This window comes from Gopherus evgoodei, chromosome 4, assembly GCF_007399415.2.
Source record: "Gopherus evgoodei ecotype Sinaloan lineage chromosome 4, rGopEvg1_v1.p, whole genome shotgun sequence".
Taxonomy (NCBI): Eukaryota; Metazoa; Chordata; order Testudines; family Testudinidae; genus Gopherus; species Gopherus evgoodei.
In genome coordinates, this window is record NC_044325.1 from 142,338,257 (window position 1) to 142,359,488 (window position 21,232).

General features: G+C 48.5%; 1 protein-coding gene across 5 annotated transcripts in view; it reads left to right on the top strand.

The window, feature by feature from the left end:
- TMCC2 (transmembrane and coiled-coil domain family 2) overlaps positions 1 to 18,798 on the top strand; it is an 84,428-nt gene extending 65,630 nt beyond the window's left edge. For all 5 annotated transcript variants that reach the window (XM_030561562.1, XM_030561563.1, XM_030561564.1 and 2 more), the window contains 3 exons: positions 2,705 to 3,642; positions 6,043 to 6,178; positions 8,534 to 18,798. In XM_030561562.1, coding sequence (XP_030417422.1) covers positions 2,705 to 3,642; positions 6,043 to 6,178; positions 8,534 to 8,845 — 1,386 coding nt within the window. In that variant the 3' untranslated portion in view covers positions 8,846 to 18,798. The remainder of the gene's footprint in view (positions 1 to 2,704; positions 3,643 to 6,042; positions 6,179 to 8,533) is intronic.
- The last annotated feature ends 2,434 nt before the right edge of the window (positions 18,799 to 21,232 follow it).

A 21,232-nucleotide genomic window follows, 5' to 3' on the forward strand; every position in this document is an offset into this window, starting at 1 on the left:
TGATGTTATTATTGGCCAAGGACCAGGGCTTTGAAAAACATACCAGCAGGGGACACAGGCTTTCTCTGCATCTTCAAAGGTCTTTGCAGGTCTTAATAATACACCTCTACCCTGATATAACGCTGCCCTCAGGAGCCAAAAAATCTTACCGTGTTATAGGTGAAACCGCATTATATCAAACTTGCTTTGATCTGCTGGAGTGTGAAGCCCCGCCCCCCTGGAGTGCTGCTTTACTGCGTTGTATCTGAATTCATGTTATATCGGGTCATGTTATATTGGGGTAGAGGTGTATCTTTAGAAATCAGGGCCTTTATAACACCCCAAAAAGGAGAATTGCTATTCTCCCCTCCCTCCACACATTTGTAATCTCTTTCTTGGCCATGGATGTTGGCAAGGACTGAAGAAGGAACATGTCTGATTTTAGAGAAAATGCTTTACTTCTATGTACATCTCTACCCCAATATAATGCAACCCGATATAACATGAATTCGGATATAACGCAGTAAAGCAACGCTTCGAGGGGCGGGGCTGCACGCTCCGGTGGATCAAAGCAAGTTTAATATAACATGGTTTCACCTATAACATGGTAAGATTTTTTTGGCTCCCAAGGACAGCGTTATATCAGGGTAGAGGTGTATAGTCAAAGATCATCTCAATCCTCAGCATAGGGCCTGTCGGTACTGGTGCAAAGCCCCAGTGTAGATGTGCTGCACCAGGGTTAAAGAGGGAAATTTGCACTAGTGCAAGCCACAAATTTGACGCAATGCATTTGTGCTGGGAGTTTGCGCCCGTGTAGCTACTACACTGCTGCAACTATCCCTAGCATGGACAAACCCTTAATGTTCTCCGTCCTTTGGTCTCCAAAAGCACCCTTCGAGTTCCCTAGAAGTATCCACATGCTGCACATCCCACCACAAGCCCGAGCTACCTTTACTTAGTAGCGCTAGCTGCAAGGAGCCATGCATGGACCCGACAGAAGGACTGGCTGGTCACTGTGTGGATGGACCACTGCAGCCTGGGTAGTAAAGCATCCAATGGAACAGTGCAGATCGCCTCCTAGGTCCGATCTTCTGGGCCCTCTGTATGCTGAACTTCCACTGAAGTCGATGGTGTTCCATGCAAGATCAGACTCCCTATTATTTTTATAGCACCGTAGGTGCTTATGAGACATCACAGATATATAGGAAGACAAGATCATTGGGTCCAGGAGCTTTTTGTCTTAAGGCCAGTTTCTGCTTCCACTGAATTCATTAATAGAGGAGTCCATATGGTTAATATAACAGCAACCCATGGAGGAGAGGAGAATCAACAGTAAACAACAGAGGCAAATCCCTTCCTAGTAATGAAATCTGTGCTTGTCTCATCCACACCTAGGACATGTCACTGTTATTAAACCTTTACGTGCAGACTCTAGAGAATGCACCACTCCTCCTGTGCAAGATGCTGGTGATAATGTATTCCAAAATAACGAGCTATCAAAATTATACTGTATTAAAGGGTCATTCGGTGACAATGTGATGGAAATTAGAAATCAGACCATGTCAGCCAACAATATTTAACTGTTCGCCAACTCTTCATTAGAAGCCGCAAGCCATTTATGCATCACTTAGATTTGCATAACAATTTGCATAGAAAATTCAGCTACTGGAATATATGTGGTTTTCAAATGGGAAGGCAGCGTGCTTTAAACATTTCAAACTGGGGACAAGCCTGGTTTCTATTCCTGGCTATACCCGTAACTTTTTTATGTGGCCTGTGGCTAGTCACTTCCCCTTGCTGTGCCTCAGACTGTGTGTCTGTGAAATGTAAGTTAAAGTGCTCCTTTCCCTCCTGGCTGGATGTGAGGGGTTGAGAATGTTTGTGAAGGGATCTGGAATTCTATTTAGGGTGACCAGATGTCCCGTTTTTATAGGGACAGTCCCAATGTTTGGGGCTTTTTCTTATATAGGCTCCTATTACCCCCCATCACTGTCTTGATTTTTCACACTTGTTATCTGGTCACCCTAATCCTATTACAGAAGGAGAAGGTGTCACTGTCTGACAGTGGCCAGTGCCAGGTGCTAGAGGGGGAAAACTGACTCAGTGAATAGCTTCAGGCCAAATCACTTTCCCTCTCGGAGCATCCATTTCCTCCTCAGGAAAGTGGAGAAAATGTTACTTCCCCACCTTTCCAGCTTAGGAGGAAATTGTGCTAAACCTTGTTAGAACTCTCAAAGCAGTAACTCTTCGGTGGTGAGAGGAGACAGATCCTGACTACGAGATGTTAGAACCTGAAATGCTTCCAAACTTATAACTTTTTTCAATGATGTTTTCCCCAGATGGTTTGGGTTTACAAATCTAGTAAAACACCGGAGCATCTAGCATGCTATCCTTGCGTTGAACGAGGGTAAAATATCAGCGGCAAGCTGCCCTGTGCAGGTGACCTTAGAGCAAAAGCGTACTCAAAGAATAGCCTGGCTGCTGTAAGGGTACCCAGTTGAACCCTTTGTTGCAGCGTCTTTTCACTGGCTTCTACAAATGGTGCCAGTAATGGTTTTACTGGTGGGAAACATCTACCAGGAACCAAGCTACTTCTCCCTCTCTCTCGTCTTTCTCTGTCTCTGTTTGTTCATTGCTATGGAACCGGAGGCTCCCCCCACTTCCCCGGGTGTATTGTTTTTAGATCCCTCTATTCAGACTTCTTCTCCTTTCTCTTTGCTCCCAGCTGGACAAAGGGGACGCGAGCACGCTTAGCCTGCCTTCCAACGCCAGCCATGGCGACGCCGACATCAGCAACATCTGCTTGGATGTCCCAGATGGCACCCCAGACCCGCACAGGACAAAAGCTGCCATCGACCACCTGCACCAGAAAATCCTCAAGATCACCGAGCAGATCAAGATTGAGCAGGAGGCTCGGGACGACAACGTAGCCGAATACCTGAAGCTGGCCAACAATGCTGACAAGCAGCAGGCCTCCCGCATCAAGCAAGTCTTTGAGAAGAAGAACCAGAAGTCGGCCCAGACCATCGCCCAGCTCCATAAGAAGCTCGAGCACTACCACAAGAAGCTAAAGGAGATTGAACAGAACGGGCTCTCCCGACAGCCCAAGGATGTCTTCCGGGACATGCACCAGGGCCTCAAGGACGTGGGGGCCAACGTCCGGTCCAGCATCAGCGGCTTTGGAGGCGGGGTAGTGGAAGGCGTCAAGGGAAGCCTGTCGGGTTTGTCCCAGGCCACCCACACGGCTGTGGTCTCCAAGCCCCGGGAGTTTGCCAGCCTGATCCGGAACAAGTTTGGCAGTGCCGACAACATCGCCCACCTGAAGGACACTCTGGATGATGGGCACCCCGAGGAGGCCTCGAGGACTCTGAGCGGCAGCGCCACCCTGGTGTCCAGCCCCAAGTACGGCAGCGACGACGAGTGCTCCAGTGCCACCTCAGGATCGGCGGCGGGCAGCAACTCGGGGGCAGGGCCCGGTGGCCTAGGGAGCCCCAAGTCCAATACCCTGGACAGTCACCACAATAACTTTGACACCATCCTGGAGGAGCTCCGGGAGATTAAGGACAGTCAGTCGCACCTGGAGGACTCAATGGAGGATCTCAAGGCACAGCTGCAGAGGGACTATACCTACATGACGCAGTGCTTGCAAGAGGAGCGGTACAGGTAGGGCCAGCCCCAGTGCAGCTGTGTGTGAACGCGTGCATGAGTGCCACCTTCCTGTCTCTGTAAGGCTGTTCCTACGGGGCTTACACCAGTGGGCCTGCATCTCCATTGGCCCTTCATAGCATTGCTATTTTATATGTAGTTCTTCGCAATTCATTTTGCAGAGCTGTTCAGTTAAAGCAAATGCCTTCAACGCCCACTGCCGCAGTGCTCGTGAGCAACCCTGCAATAACAAACCAATGTGCGCAGCTCCTGTGCACCCCCTGAGCAACTCTACCGTGACAAAGCCGTGGATGCAGCCTGGCCCTCAGAAGCAACCCTACAATAACAAACCGCTGTGCACACTTGAACAACAATAACAAATAAGTGTGTGTGCACAGAGGACGAGGATGTTGGTAAGGAAGTAGATTCACGTTTCAAGCTTCCCAGTGTGGAAAGTAACTGATTTACCGCAATGATGCCACACACCTTGACAGTGTCTTTGAAGAAACAAAAAATCAGGTGTTACTGAGAGCACTTGGCTTTTTAGGGGGATGTAAATTCCAATATATTTTACTAGTGAGGGGGCACTGTAGTTTAAACCCACAAACCCAGCTACAAAGGATTATAGAATAAGGTGGATCCTGGGATGGTCTATTGGCCATTTTGTGAGTTACAGATCAAAAAAAAGGCTGAGAACCACGGGTTTAGGGAATGAAACAAAGCCGAGCCATTCAAAAGGGCAAATCTAGTGGTGAAAGGCTCTGTACATACTGCAGTACCTGAGCGTTTTGTTTTCCATGAGAAGTGGAATTCTGGGACTCTGTTCCCATTAGGGAAAGGAACCAGCATTTGTTACATTGATCCCGGCAAGCTCCCATGTAACCTCCCCATTGAAGAGCCAGGCTCTGTCTGTTTGTTTAGCTATAGGATCTCCCAGCAGCCAATAGCCCTAAAAGAATCCCGTGATGCTTCCCCTCTGCCAATCACCCTGAGAAAAAAGGCTATTTGCTGTTTATAAGAGGCAAGAGGAAATGCATCACCTTGCTCGACAGGCAGTGCCAGCCCTCTCAACTCTTGGGAATAGGAAATAAGGAGCAGCTTCTAAAGGGGGCATTGGCTTGAGCTTTCTTTGTTTAGATCATTTTGGCTGAGGACAAAAGCTGAAACCCTGTTTAAAAATACTTCTCCAGCTGAGAGCCTGTGTGAGAGTTCACATGTTCCAGATGTACGGGCTTGTGATGTCATTGGGGTTCCTTTCTTTCCCCAGCCCTGCTATTTAAAGTTTCTTCCAAGCCCTTCTCAGTAGCTGGAAAATGTCCTGAAATATCCTTGCCAGTGTCAGAGGAGATGGAAATAAAACACTATGTTCCCAAATCCAGATAGTCCTAAGTGGCCAGAGAAACTCCCCACCCTTCCTTCCTCCCCCCTCCCACCTCCAACAAAGGGGACTAGGGGTAGGGGTCACAGAGCCTCTCCCATCTACTAGAGTTTGCTGGTCTGAATGCAGCCTAGGGGCCCAGGTCCAGTAGGAAAGCTATTGCCATCTGATGGCCCATATGAAGCGAGGTGGGGGTGCAGCTCAAGTGGCAGCCATTCCTGTCGTGGGCACTTGGATGGCAGTCTTGACACAAAGTCCAAGGACTGAATGGGTGATGAAGGCAGCTGATCTGCCCTCTCACCCTTAGAGATCAAGGCTAAGGCACTGGGCTGTATTCGTACTGCTTTTGCCCGTGCTATGCCTCTTCTGTGGATAAGATGGGGTGGAAGGTTCGCTTCTCCCATCCCATTAGACACAAGGTCCCCTTCCAACACATTTCATCTCAGAGAGGGAAGCACGAGAGATGCTTAGGAGCTGGGTAACCAGGAGATTCTGAAGCTCCACTGACCTCTGGTTTCAGGGCCATTTGAGTTCCTTCCACGACTAAGGGAATGTTGGAGAATCCAAGATAGCTGCTTCTGAGAGCGAGGCCAGCTCCTCGGGGACTGCAGCACAAACCAGGCATCCTAGAGACAAAACAGAAGAGAGATGAAATAAACTCCACGTTATCGATCGCTGCATGCACTCAGCCTCCTCTCTCTGCTTCTAATCTGCATCCCTCAAAGTGTCTGTCTGTGGACTCCAGGCAGCACTGGAACCTGTCCTATTTGTTTTAGGCTCCATAGTGCCATTGCTGTGTGGAGTGCTTCAGTTTCTTGACACCCAAAGTCATTTCCATGTCATCCAAGTCACCTCTGTATACCAGATATCTGGGGCACCAGTGAGGTTTGGGCTGGGGTGTGGTGGGAGCTGGAGTTAATGGAATCTGAATTTGATGGAAACAGACTGTTCTCCTTGCATGATAGGAGAAAGATGAGTCAAATGTAATAACCCGTCTGCCAGCATTCACACCTTCCCTATGCACCTTCTCCCCCCGCCAGATACGAACGCCTGGAAGAGCAGCTGAATGACCTGACGGAGCTCCACCAGAATGAAATGACCAACCTGAAGCAAGAGCTAGCCAGCATGGAGGAGAAGGTGGCCTATCAGTCCTATGAGAGGGCTAGAGACATCCAGGTATGGGAACTTGGAGAGCCCACACCACCATCCTTACTCAGCTGAACTGGCGTCCTTTTGCAGATGAGATAGGAAAGGGGCAGGGCAGTGTGTGGGGGGGGGCAGATTTCTGCGGTGGGAGAAGGGACACTACATGTCTTAGGGGGAATGTGGGGCTAATACCTGAACGATCAAGGGGGTCCCGCTTTCAAGGAATGAGCTATCACCCTCCAAAGCAGTCACTTGCTGTGATACGCTCTTCAGAGACAGAGAGCCCAGAGGAGACAGCAATGGGATAATTTAGCCATGATTCTCAGAGACTCTTAGTCTGGTAGGGAGCTGCATGGCTCAGGGGACTGGTAATGGACTACTGATGACTGTTCAGTGGTGGGCATAGAATGTGTGCCTGCAGCGTGTGCAGGTCCAAGTGAACTAAATTCACTTCAAACATGAGGAAAACACAAGGTGTTTCTAGAAACAGTGCAAAGGTCCAAGTGACTCAGTTAGCAGCTGGGCAGAGCAGCAGAAGGGCTCATTGCAGGAAACATGGAGTCACAGAAATATAGGGCTGAAAGGGACGTCCAAAGGCCATCCAGTCCAGCCCCCTGTGCTGAGGCAGGACCTAGTAAATCTAGACCGTCCCTGACAGGTGTTTGTCCAACCTTTTCTTAAAAACTACCAATGTTGGGGATTCCACAGCCTCCCTTGGAAACCTGTTCCAGAGCTTAACTACCCTGAGAGTTAGGAAGCTTTTCCCTAATATCTAACTTAAATCTCCCTTGCTACAGGATAAGCCCATTCTTGTCCCACCTTCAGTGGCCGTGGAGAACAATTGATCACCATTCCCATTATAACAGCCCTTAGCATATTTGAAGACTGTTCTCAGGTCCCAGCTCAGTTTTCTTTTCTGAAGACTAAACGTGCTCAAGTTTTTTAACCTTTCCTTGTAGGTCAGGTTTTCTGAACCTTTGATCATTTGTGTTGCTCTCCTCTGGACTCTCTCCAGTTTGTCCACATCAAGTGTAGCACCCAGAACTGGACACAGCACTCCAGCTGAGGCCTCACCATTGACAAATAGAATGGGACAGTTACCTCTCATGTCTTATGCACAACATTCCCGTTAAAACCTATGGGAGCAAATGCCAGTTCCCAGCTTTGGTCTAGTTTCCAGAGGTGCTCTGAAAACAGGGCTGCTGGGGTCTTACGGACAGCACCAGAGAGGCCATTGAAATCTGTGCATCTGTCAGTCCGTCTACCTGTCGGGGTTTTTGTATTGCACCCATTACTGGAGGGACTGATCAGAAGTGCTCCGTTAGGACTGTCACATTGCAGTGCCCTTTGCATTGTCACCTTTCAGGTGTCAATAACATACAGGCCATTTATCAGAGGCCCCCAGTGAGTGGATTTGACTGTAGCTGTTCAGCACAATCTGCAGGGGACTGTTCTGCCCCCACGTGGCAATTAGAGGAACTTCCCAGTGGAATTACCTATATTTGATGCTCAGGTTTTATTCAGCCTTTGGAAAAAATAGCACATATATCGTGGAAGAAGCAAATACATTTCACGTGAATTAAGAGCAAACTAAGCAAAATGTAAATCTGCAAAGCAATGGAAGAGCTCTGTGCTTTCCTTACACACATTGCACCCTCTTTACCAGGCATGTGTGGGTAGACATAGCTGTATCTCTGCTCTCCCTACTGCACTGTGCATACTATATACTCCCACTTGCTCTAATGCCTCTGTCTAATGCTCAGAATTAGCGGGTTCGTGTGGAAGCAGGTGGGGAAGGTTTTGAGGGAGTCGTATTTTGCCTTGTGCACCAAAGTCCCGTCAACCAGGGATCCCAAAATGGAGTCTTGCAACTGGCTTATTTCTTACTTGGGGTTTTCTGACTATTGTACACTTTCATTGTAAGGCACTTCAGGGTGATGCTTTAAGTGGTACAAGATTGTCACATCAGAACCCTAATAATACTCTGCTTTGCACAACGGTCGCTCCCATCATCAACAGATCTCAAAGCACTTTGCAAATGTTAATTGAGCCTGACAGCCTCCGTGAGGTAGGTGAACAACACTCCCCAGTTCCAGGTGGGTGTACTGAGGCACACAGCATTGTTTAAGCATCTTGTCCCAAGGTGTCACAGCCAGGAACAGAAACAAGGAGTGCTGTGGTCTCACCTGCACTTCCTCACTGAGTGGAGTACAGAACCCAGGCATCCTGGTTTCCCAGCCTCCCCTCTCTCACCGAGATAGGCACAGAACCCAAGAGTCCTGGTACTAACCACCAGACAGCACACTCTGCCGCACAGGGTAGCTGCTACACTGTGGTGCCCTACCCTGTGGCCAAACTAACCCTGGTTCATGTCTACCTCTGCAGGAAGCGGTGGAGTCGTGCCTCACCCGTGTCACCAAGCTGGAGCTCCAGCAGCAGCAGCAGCAGGTGGTGCAGCTGGAAGGGGTGGAGAACGCCAATGCCCGGGCCCTGCTGGGCAAATTCATCAACGTCATTCTGGCCCTCATGGCGGTGCTGCTTGTCTTCGTCTCCACCATCGCCAACTTCATCACGCCCCTCATGAAGACCCGCATGCGCATCCTCAGCACCGCCCTGCTGTTCCTCTTCCTCCTCTTCCTCTGGAAGCACTGGGACTCCATCACTTATTTCCTGGAGCATGTGTTGCTCCCCAGCTGATTCCCTGGGACAGCATTCCATTTTCCTACCGAGAAAACAGGAAAGGGATGGGGGAGAAACTGGAGCCTTCCATAAAATGTCTTAATTCATTCAGCAGAGTCTGGTTTCCCACCCCCTGCACCCATTTGTATTCACATCCAGCATCCTCATTGTGATCAGGAGCGTGGCCTGTTGAGCCAGGATTGTTCACTCCTCCATGAAGCCCTGGAAGGTGAGGATGGGGAGAGCAATGAAGAGTTTGGAAGAAGCCTGTAACTGACATGTTCTTGGTTTGTTTGTTTGTTTTTTAAATGACATGATCATAATAGTCTCTGGGTAGGAGACTTTCTTTACATGCCAGTCGCCACCAGGACTGCAATTTAAAAGCTTCGTATCCAGAGCAGAGTTTGCCTTCGAACCCAGCCACCGGGAAACTTTCTCTAGAGTGAGGAGAGGTTTTTTCTTAAAGACAAGGCTGGTGAAAAGCTCATACCTGGGATGCAATAAAGAAATCAATAGCAAAAGGAAGAAGTGGAGCTCAAGTGAATATTCTAATGTTTCTGCTCCCAGGAGAGCTTGCATATTTGATGAAGCAGAATGTACACATCACACAAGCTTCTCCAGACCGGACGCACATGCATTCTCGTTACCAAACAGCTAACAAGCCGGACACAGAATAGGGGTTGCTGTTTATTATTAGAATGGCTTCCTTTGCACAACTGATCATTGGCATGTGGCCAGCGGATACCAGTTCTGGTTCCAATCAGAAAACTCGTACACTTCTGGCACAGGTGAAACACATTGTGTTGGCTTTCGTTTTTTTCTCCTTTGGCTTTCGTGTGATCTCTTCAGGAGCACGTGGACCTTCCAACATTGCACCTACGAAATTTACAATCTACCCAAAGTGTTGTGCGCATGTTTTAATTTATTTCGAGATTCTTTTTCCATTTGTGAATCGAGCGTGGGGGTAAAACGCAGCTGCTATCACAGCCTCCGTGTCTCTAAAGAAGACAGAGCATGTTGTCTCAAAAGTTTCTTGAATGGTTTCATATTTATGTGCATGTGTGTATGTATACACACACACACACAATCACATCCTCTCCTGTTGCAATTGGGTGTAGCTCCAGTGACTTCAGTGGAGCTGCACCCAGTTTACAGTCACAGAGAATTTGTCCATTCGTCTCTTTGAGGCTCATTCCGGCTTTCCTGACACAGCCAGAACTTCCACGGATGCTCTGCTCGTGGTGTACTAAAGAAGTCAGTGGATCTGGTGGGTGTGGCATGGAATGCAGGATTGAGTGCTTGGAAGGAGGGATTGTCATAAGTAGATGAAAAGCCAGTCACCTCTGTCAGTTAAAGGAAAACTGCCTGCATTGTCTCTTCCCTGATTTCTTGGGCCTTGACACTGAGAAGGTTGTATAGGCTTGTCCATGCTATCTTTTGGTTTCTCAGCGGAACACTAGGGACATGCTGTGACTTTGGAGTTTAACGATCTAGCAAGAAAATTCATTCCTGGTCTAACTTAATTGACCAGTGAATCCTAGCTAGGATTGCTCCAACAGGCAGAAGTGCAAGGATCCCATTTGTATGATGCAAAGATCAGTTATTCAAGGGTTGTTGCAAATGATATGCAAGAAGCACGGCTCATAAAGGACATGCTGGCATTTCCCATTCCAGATCTTCGTCTGTGTATGATCCTTGCACCTTTGCCAGAATGGATGCATGATAAGGAATAAATGACTAGAGGTTGGATGGACTGGGAGGAGGAAGCATTAGGCCTGATTCCCTCCACATTGTGCAGACACATCTGTGCAAAGTAGGTGTGAAACATTCCTGTTCTGATGTAGTGTGGTCTTGGTGCGAAAGGTGGCACAGGGTGCAGCGTGGTGGAGAATCAGACCCCAGGAGTTCTTTAACTGATAGCTTGCTTCCCTCCTCATGGCAGTCCTTCCTGCAAGACATTTATAAATGCCCGTTCAAAAACTCCAACATCCTTTTGCCTTTTTCCATGCCAGTTATGAAGGATGAACACATGTGGATTGTCCACTTATCAAATGTGGTCACCTAAGCTTGGCTCCTGCATTTCTGCCACTCGTACCAGCATCTAGAACTGGGTCCAAGAACCTCAAGTGTCCATTTGAGTTGGGCACTCGTGGTTAAGATAGGGACCGAGAACATTTGGGCAGTGGGAGGGGGCACGCCTGCAATAACACCCCACCATGTTTGGCCCTGGTGTTGGGTGGTGGAGACTGCTCTTCAGAATGATCAGCCGTATACTGCAGAGACCTCCATTGGAAAAGCTCAGATGAAATGTACGAGCAACACTCTGAGCCTTCTTAGAGACTGGGGGGGATGTGAGCCCCAACCTCTCTTTTATACATCTATTTATTTTGTATTTTTGTAAGGATTTAGCTGGAGTTAACATTCCTGATTTTATCAGTTATCCAAGCAAACTCGGATTCTGTTGAAAACGGTGAGCTAATTTATCTGTCGACATTAGGTTTGATATTCTCAGACCCAAGGGGCAGAAATCTTAATACACTGATAATTCCAAATGGCTACAACTTATGGCCCAGGATCAGAAAAGTGTCCTGCTTCAGGACAGCATGTAGGCAGAGGCTTAACTTTAAACACTTGCTAAAGTCTCTTTGAAGTATGTAGGATTTAAACACACTCTTAACTGCTGTCCTGCAGAAGGACATTCATAAGCACGTTTTAAATGCTTTCATGCACTGGGGCCTAAAAATCAAGGTTCTGGTTCCCCTTTCACTGGGGTTTCCACAGACTTCAGCAGAGCATCTGCCTGGATTAGGCAACAAGCTAAAGTTTTTCATGGGAAAGAGACAGTTGAAAAAGACAATCTAGTGAACGGGCTGCTTGCCTTTCCACAGAACTGACAGCTCATGAACTTCTGTACTGAGGGGGGAGTCTGATTTATCGGGCAAAGGGTTAAGCTCCTTTCTGGGGGCCTGATTGTTTTTTCACACTAATGTAAATAAGAAGTTACAATGGTATTTTTGTTTGTATTTCAGTAACACCTAGAGGCCCCAAATCAAGTTCCGGGTGCCATTGTGCTGAGCAGACATGTAAGAGAGTCCCTGCCCCGGAGAGCTTACAGTTTAAATAGGAGACACACACGAATGGGAGGAGAGGCGAAGGGAAGTGGCTTGCTTAAAGTCACCCAGTAAGTTAGTTGCAGAATTGGTAATAGAAACCAGGTTTCCTGCATCCTAGGTCAATGTCCTACCCCCTGGACCTTGCCACCCTCAAGCAGCTCTTTACATGTGCAAAAACAGTTTGAGATCATGGTTTGCAACAGTGATAAGGAGGGACCATCCCTTCTGCAGAGATGACCACTAACTCCTGGGTCAGCTCTCAGTTAGGCTGCAGCACCACTTACTGCTGCCAAGGTCACGTGTGCTTCACCAGGAGCAAGGAGAGAAAGAAGGGCTCTTTAACCCCCCCCATTGTTTCCTTCCCTTCTCAATAAGCCATTCCCTCTATTTTCCTGGTGCCACAGGACCCACATGTTGACTTGATCCCCTCCTCCTGCAGCTAGAACACTGACAGAGCATGAGGCATTTCCATGCAATCAGCCACTCCCCTTCTGCTCAATGGATGAGAATCTGTGGGATCTTTCTACCTGTCTATCGTTCTAAAAGCATCATCCATCCCTAATCCAATCATTGTCAGCATCACTGTACAGGCTGCAGGGACAGTGTTACCACCTGGACCAGTGGTTCACCGATCACTGTGGTCTCTGACTGCTTCCACAGAGGTACCCTTTGTCCTCCGCATTATGAGCTGCTACAGAGCTATAAAGTAAGGAACGGGCAAAACAGAACTCCAAGGCAGACTCCCATGCTACCCTCCAAATCCACTTCTCCTCAGGAGCAAGGCACACCCGAATCAAAGTATAGCTCTGCTGTTCCTGCACACACTGCCTCTGGTCAGTCGTAGCAGAAACAGGAGAAGAGGACCTTGCTTCACATGTATTTTAATGGCTGATTGTTTCACTGGCGGAATTTAGTTTCAAAGACTTGGTGACAACCATTCAGATGGCTGGCATCAAACATGCCATCAGCAGCATTTAGAGGCTGAACTAAATCTGGGATAGAACATGTTGATACATGAAGGGAGTAAGTTTTCACGGTGAAATGTAGTGGAGATTAGACATGGGAGGTGTAGGGCCTGATTCGCCCTTTCCCTGCCCTGCGTCTCATCGCTTACCTCCATGCCGAGTGAGGGGAAGTGCCACTTAACCAGAACAAGAGCGTGTTCTAGCCACTTTGCACTAGTGCAAATTATGACAAGATGCAAGGCAGCCTCAGGCCCACACATTGGGTGGCTGGGGCTAAATCTCCTCTTACCTCACACTTGCCCACTGACTGCTCCTGATTTACAACAGTAGAAAATCAGAATCAGGCCCCCTGTTGTCCCTTATGGAAATATGGGCAATTGCTGACCACTGGCTCTTCCTATCTAAGTGTCAGAGATGCGCCATAGAAGGCAAAGAGGCACAGGAGACGGAGTGGAGGGGTTGCTAACCTGGTGGTAATGATCAGGCTGCACCGTAGAGCTTCCCAAGTTTCATTTGGCTGACAGGTTTCCCTCTCTTTATCTAAGCACTGGTTTAAAAGGACAAGCCACAGCTGTTTTGAGCAAACGTATCTTCTTGGGTCTGCACAGGATTCAAGATTGGGGGAAGGCCAAAACCAAACTAACGAAAAAAAAACCTTTTAAGAAAGCCTTCAAATCACCCCTAGTCACCAGAGTTCCTAGCTGATACTTTAAAGTTAGGTCAACCTAGCTACACGATTCAGAGCTGTGGAAAATTTCAAAGCACTGAGCACCTGTTAGGTCATCCTAACCCCCAGCGTAGACACAGCAGGGTCTACACTACAGCAGAGCACCATAGCTGTATTACTGCAGCAGTGGAAGCACAGACATAGCCTTAATATTGTCGGAGGCAGGCAGGCTTTCTCCCTTTTCCTGAGGCACCAGCCCAGGGGAGGAACCACTTAACTAAGATCATAAGTTCCTTACTTCAGAGCAACCAGACTTACATTCAGAAACAGCAAAGTTTCTAGGGCCCAAGTCAGGCTAGTGACTTGGGGAACCTGCAGCACACAACATAGCTTCTGATCCTCTCTCTTAGCAGCCCAGCTGCCTTCTTTTCCTGTTTATGTAGCCAAGCCACAAGGGTGGGGCAGGGTGCTCCTTCACTGTGTCCAGCCTGTCTTGGCTGTAAACTCCAGACTGTCTCTTAAAGGGGTAGTACTACTCCCTATCACTGTCTGCTTTATAATATATCATTATTTGTATTATGGTAGCAACCAACTGAGATCAGGATCCCCATGGTGCTAGGTGCTGTACATACCCATAATGAGGGACAGTGCTGGCTTCAGAGAGCTTATGATCTAAATAGACAAAGGGTGGGAAGGGGAAACAGAAGTACAGAGCATGGTAATTGACATGCCCATGGTCACACATCAGGGCAGTGTCAGAGTCTCAGTCCACTGGATTTTCATGGCATTTTGCCTTGATTTTGTTCCACAAGAGCTGTAGGGTGGGGAGATGGTTTATTTTATGAAAAATTGCAGAGAACTTTTGAAATGTTAAAAAGGATTTTAATAGATAAAATGGGGCAGTTTTATGTCCTTGTTCTTCAGTGACTATGGCCTCGATTCTGCAGACGTGCACACAGGTAACTGTACTCATGTGAGTCGTTCCTATTGACCTCCACAGGACAACTTACAGGAATAAAATTAGGCACATGCCTAAATATTTGCAGGATCAGGGCCTGAGACGCCACCAATATTCTGTCTCAGGGACACTGGCAGGGAGGTTCAGCTCCCAAATTTAGATTTTGTTTCAAGTTTTACGGAAATGTTTCCTGGATTTTCTTTTGATTTCTACCAGAACAGATTTTTTGTGCAGGACTTAAAAGTTTCCTACAGTTTTTGCAACCCAACCTCGGAGCCAGGAATTGACACTGACTTAACCCAACCCAACCCCTGCCCCTCGCAACAGTTAAACTGACCAGTCTGGTTCGATTGTGCAAGAGGAGTCAAATGCAAAAAGTGAATGACTGTGTAAATGGCAAAAAGCCATTTAGCATGTAAAAAAATAGTTTCAGAAGTGATTCTCTTGCAGGGGTATCGTTAATGACAATGTGGGATTTGCTCTTTTGTTGTTTTTATCATCTGACAGTGTTCTTTGGAGAACAAAGGGTGAAATTCCCCCCAGCATAAGGCTGAAACATTATTCAGAGCCTCAAAATAGGGTTTAAATCATGGCATTTAGTGGTTTGTAGGCTTTATGAACAGGGTGAATTTCACCCTAAGAGCCTGATCCTGCCAAACAACTGCTAGGTAGCATCGTTCTTAGTGTTATTACCATGATGGTCTCATCAAGCCATTGCAGGCTCATGGTAATAATCAGAGTGGCCCTGCACCAAAGCCCATTGAGGTCACTGGAAGGCCTCCTGTGGATGGAACAGACCCTGTGCCAGCTAGTTATTATCATTTGCAGCATCAGCTCTGAAAACGTTAAACCAAAAAATATCAATGAATCGTATCATTAGCGCCAGGGACTTCAACAATGCAATGAATGAAGCACAGTGTTTACCAGTAGCAAGGTGCCCAACACCATCTCTGCTCTGCTTGATTGTCCGTGTGACTGCAGCACAAATACCGCAGAGCAACAGGGATGGAAGCCTACAACCACTCAGGCACGTGGGTAGCTTTACTTCCGTGAGGAGTCCCACTGAAGGCTGTGATTTTTGGAGAAGTTAGCCCTCCCCCCTCCCGCATTGAATTTCCATCAGCAGCAGTCACCTTTCATTATTATTTATTATTATTATTTATTATTTATTTGCATTGCAGTTCATCGGGGGGCCCTGCTCATAGGCAGGGCCCCAGTGTGCTAGTGCTGTCCAGATACATAAGAAAAGATGGGCCCACCCAAGAGCTTGGGGCCAGATTTTCAGGTGCGGTTTTTCTAGTGCGGTTTGCAAAAGTGTCTGTTTGAGATAACTGTCTAATGCCCATTAATTTCTAAGCTACTGAGACTCTTTTGTAAGTTCCAATAGGCGCTTGCCTGCACCTTTGAAAATCTGCCCCGTCATCTAGGACAAGAACTTCACTCTTTTAAGTACTTTTAAAAATCCCAGCTGAAGTCAACCGGAACTACTCAGATGCTCAAACAAGTGCAAGCATCGTCAGGACCCGAGCCTTGCTGCTTATCCCTGAAAGAGGCATGACTACCCTTGGCACCATGACCCTTTCTCATGCCGTGTGTGGCTGTATTTATTGTCTTTGATTGACTCTTGTACCTATACTGTCTCTTTCCCATCAGCAGTTCCATGCATGGGATGCTCCGATTTCATCTTGCTACTATTTATTTTTGTTTTTGTTTGTTAACTTTTTCCAATAAACGTGTAAAAACCAACCAACCAACCAATGAAACAAAAAAGGTTTTGTGAAACTGGAAAGTACTTTAAAAAATAAAATCCTGCGATGGGAGCGTTTTCCAAAAGATAAAGCAAAGGAAGGAAGGAAGGAAAAGCGTGAGAAAAAGTTTCAAATGACGAATGGAGGTGTGGGGGAAGAGACACAGGCTGAAGATGTCGTTTGCCATTCTGTGTGGACCCTGGTGCATCTGGTTTAGCAAAGCTATTTCCCACACCTTGGGGGACTGCTGTTTTATACCTTTTGAGGATGAACTTGAATGGAGGTTTTGCAATGGTTCTTCGGGGATTTTTCCCTTCCTTGTTACTGGATTTTAATTTGAAAACTTGCTGAAAGGCCTACCAGGAGCCATCCTGGTTAAGTGCATTTAAGAGCTTTTTATGTTGCACAGAGGATAAACCACACAGGTTATTAGCTGGATTGTGGGAACGTATGTTCATAATCAGCCCCAGGGTCTCTGCCCACGTTCCCCTCTGCACATGTGCAGAAGCAGGGTTCCAGCAGGCTGGGTCTGTTTTGGTGCTCAGCTGCTATAGGATCCTGTGCTATTTCTGAAACACTGGAAAGCGATAAGGTAGCCAAAGCCCAAGTTGGATTTCAGCTGCCTGCACTGACCTAGAAAGGTACCAAATCAATTTGAAATAGCAGCTGAGCAAACAAGACCAGGGATTTGGAGGCTGATGTTTCAAACCAAGCTGATGGCTTTGCTGGCTTTGATGGTGGACTGGCCCCTGTTCCTTGCTGCCCTCTCCCCTTCCAGTCTATGGCCAGAGTGGGAGAGTAGACAGTGAGTTGTCTCCACATCCATTACCAGAAGAAGGAGTGACTGATTGACAAGCTTCCCCGCACCCTGATCCTGTGGCCGAAGCAGGAAATCAGATGATGAAGTGCTCCCCACTCCCTTCCCACTGCTGGAGAAGCAAATCAGGCTGGTTCTCAAGTTCCAAATCTCGGGGGCGGAGGGGCAGTCACTTGCTGTGCCTGGGGCAGGTGCTGAGCATCCCTGAGGGTGCTGGTGGGAGTTGTGCAGGGGCAGGACCTCTCCCTACCAGGCTGCTTGTATGTCAAATCAACTTGAGGAGGGCATTGGAGAGTTGGCAAGTGGGCTTCAGGTGCAATTCCTTCCCTTCCCCCACTGGAGAACTTTCATGCCCAGCCAAAGGGATGGTGAGAGGACAGGGCAGAGGACATGGCTCCAGCTCAGCGGGGAGGCCAATCCAGCCTGGGTTTCATTTGCTATCTGAGCATGGTGGGATCCCTTTGTGCAACAGTGGCTCTCTTGCCCTTGTGGCTGGTATAAATCAGCACCTCTACATTGGTTTTAATGGAGCTTTGCTGACGCCAACATCTTTAGTGGCACTACACAGCTTTACATCAGCCGAGGAGCTGGGGAGGGGATGCCACTTTTCTGTGTTCTACTGAGCCCCTGCATTCAGAGAAGCAGAGCCGATGAATGGTTAGACACCAACTGGAAAGGGTCTGCCCCCAGGCTTGGGCTGCCCTTCCACTGTAGGGCCTGAGTGAGCAGCCACCACCTCTGCGTGCGTGACCCAGCTCCCCCCAAGGTGTCCCTCCTGGCGTGTATCTATGGAGCGGTGTACCCTGGAGTCCTTTCATCCTCTCAAGGGTGCAGGATGACTTCCTACCCTGGGCCGATCTCCCAGAGCTCACATTTGCTACTTGATTCTCAGCAAGGGCTATAGCCTGGCTAATGAACACATGTACAGAGCCTGGGGGCACGGGGGCACGGCAGAAGATCTATACCAAGGGCATGGCACCTACCCCCAAGAGCTCATGCTGCACCACAGACCAAACCCAGGGCAACGGGGAGAGGGTGGAGATGAGGAGAGCAGTGTGGAGGGGGGCAAAGAAGGAGAGAGGGGGCCCTTGAAGGAGGGGAAGTGGGCAGCAGCTGCCTACGGGGTAAGCAAGAATAAAGGTGTGAAACCAAGAGGGGCAAACACCTCCACACAGCACAGCCCCAACGAGGAGGCCCAATGAACACGGTGACCCTTGTCCTCCAGCCCTGGGCAGAGCTTTCAGAGTGTCAACCTCAGGCCAGCTCCACAGCTGGTGCAAATCAGCTCCACTGAAGTTACACTGTGCCGGTTTACACCAGCTGAGGATCTGGTCCTTTATACGACATCCGTGGGAGGTGGAGTTGGGTGCATCTTACAGCATTTGCGTTTCCGCTGTGTGTGATTTCTGTGTGGCTGACACACGATCTGAAGCTTTTTAGTCATATTTGGGCTGTTGCTAGAGCGTGGCATGGAAGTCCTCCCCTACTTCATTCCCTCCCCTGTTTGGTTTCCCCGTGCCCATCTGGGTGCCAGCACCGTTGATCTGTGGAACCATACACCTGCTGTTAGTCTGCTCAGCATGCCTTGCCCAGTTGGCCTAAAAGAATCGTTGACAAGGAGTGAGGGGGAAGGGCTCTGTGTTTGTACCATTGTCAGATTTTATGCCATTAAAAAGCTGTAAAAAATTTAAATAAACTTTCAGAGTTTGAAATCTCTAAAAAGAGCTCCCTTTGGTTTTAATTTTCTGTTGAAAAATTGGACCCAAGCGCTTTTGCCGAGGTTGAAATGCACCTGGTGCAGAGAGGCTAGTCACCAACTGAGCCCTGTGTAAAACCTATTTGGAGCACTTACATTCATTATTTTATTTATTTGTATTGCGATAGCACCTAAGTGTGGACCAAGCCCCCCATTGTGCTATGCGTTGTATAAATTTAGAACAAAAAAATGGGTCCTTGCCCCAAAGACTTTCCAATCTAAGAAGCAGGCCTGAGACAACAGATGGGTGCAGACAGACAAGGGCATGACAGGAAACAGAGCCAGTAATGAATAGTGTAGGTGGGAACTCAAGTGCTGCTCATTTTTTGGGCTGGGTTGATTTGCACCTAGAAGGAAGGCTAAGAACGCGGAGGCAGATGTAAAGCCAGCTGGGCTGCCAAGCTAAATGCTGACTGCTGTGGGAGTCTGTCCTAGCTCCGCATGGGTACACTGCTGAGCCCTGCAGTAGCAGAGTGCCTTAGGCCTTGTCAAACCCGAATTACCTCTTCCAATTTCCTTTCCAAGTTTTGCACCACAGCCACTAGACTTGCACCAAGAATGGTAACAGAACACCGGTGCCTTGTCTACACTAGAATGTCCCATGGTGTGGAAGGAACAAACCACTGTCCGGCTCTAGCAAATCCGGGGTCCCTCATCGGGGGTGGGGGGGAGGCGGCTTAGTTTAGCCCCTCCAAGGAGCTGCAGTAAAGGGCAGCTGTCCGCACTTATCCCTTGAAGCCAGTAAGGAATGAAAGACCCAGCTCAAGGGCTGTCAGGCTGGCCTCTTTCACCAGCAGTGCTGATTTCAAGGTGGCAGTGTGAACGGTGAGGGTGCAAAGGGAAGGAGCAGCAGGGGTGGGCTTTCCAAGACCAGCTCCCTGGAAAGCTGGCCGAGGTGAGCCAGTGCTCGCGGACCTCACAGTGTAAGGGCTGGAATTAGTTTCCCGAAGCAGGTTTTAAAAAAGAAACTTTTTAAAGAAGCTCCTCAGCTCTAACCACCAGAGGGCACCAATCTTCCACCTTTGAATCTCTGTTTAAGGCTGCAGAACAGCGGTGTCCAGAGACATGCCTGGCCATTGAGTCCCAGAGAAGGGGCGACAGGGCCCTTTGAAGATCCCTCTGGGGATGGAGAGAGTGGGCTGGACATATGCTGGCTAGGAGTCAGCTTGTGTGGTTGGCTTGGTAGCTAAGGGGCAACGTTCCCCTCATGTGCTGGCTGCAAATGCCCCTCACTCCCTATCCGCCTCCTCCAGAGGTTGCCCAGTGCCTGTGTTAGCCCCAGTGCATTTTCTGTGGGTGCAATTAGTGTATCAAGATCTGCAGCACCCTGGCATGAAGGTTAACCCTTTGGAGACTGTGCACCTGCTTCCACTGCCTACGGTGGCCCACAGTGTATTTCAAATATGGGACAGACCTCAGATGTCTCCATGCTTAATTTGAGCCTGGGGGACTGAGTCCCTTCTCTGCCCTGTCCTTCCTAGGGAATCTCTCTGTCCAGTCTGGGGCACTGCAGAGAACCCAGGGCCACAGGCGCTGGGCCGGGAAGCTGCTGTGGCTCCTGTTCAGGTTCCACATGGATGTTGGGAGCTAAGTCAGAGCCTTTGCCATGTAGGGGGAGCAACCAGGCCAAATTTGAGTGGGCAGCGATCCCACGCACTAGGGCATTACATGGGATATAAGGGGCCCTGTGCTGATTGAGTAGGAGACAGGCAATGTTTTATTTAAAGAAGGGACTTCTAATATAATAGGGGAGTGTTGGCAGCCATGCTGTTTCCTGATGTGCCCTCAGGTGGCTGGCACGGTGGGAGCTACCCCATAGGAGGAACTAGCATTGCAGTGGAGTGAGCCCCAGCAGCAATAGGGGCTATGGAGTGAGGAATCTCTCTCTTTTGGAGTGGAGGGAGGGGAGCGAGAAGAGAACATGGGCTGGAAGAAGTATTTGCTCTCCAGAAGCATGGTTAGGAGCCAGGGATAAGCTCCATGCCTGACAGGGATGCTGGATCAAAGAGATGGGCAGAACTGGAGCTAAGGGTTTGCCTTTGCTCATGGGATCCCCTTCTTACGGCACCCCCTTTAGTGACCAGAGCCATGGGCAGTGACAGTGCTGATGGAAGGGATGAGAGCGGTGGGAAAGGGTGAGTGGATCGATTGACTGGTGCCCCAGGCCTCGGCTAAGCCGATGCCTACCATGAGGAAAGGCAGGGGCAAACCAACACAATGGAGAGAACCCTAACATTGTAAACTTTATAGAAGAAAAATCCAGAAATGTGTCACAAACAATAACAGAATAGAAAGAATAGATGAATAATACACAATAAATAATATACAGTAACATCAAATACTTGCTTAGGAAAGCAATAAAATGTAAATTACCATCACCG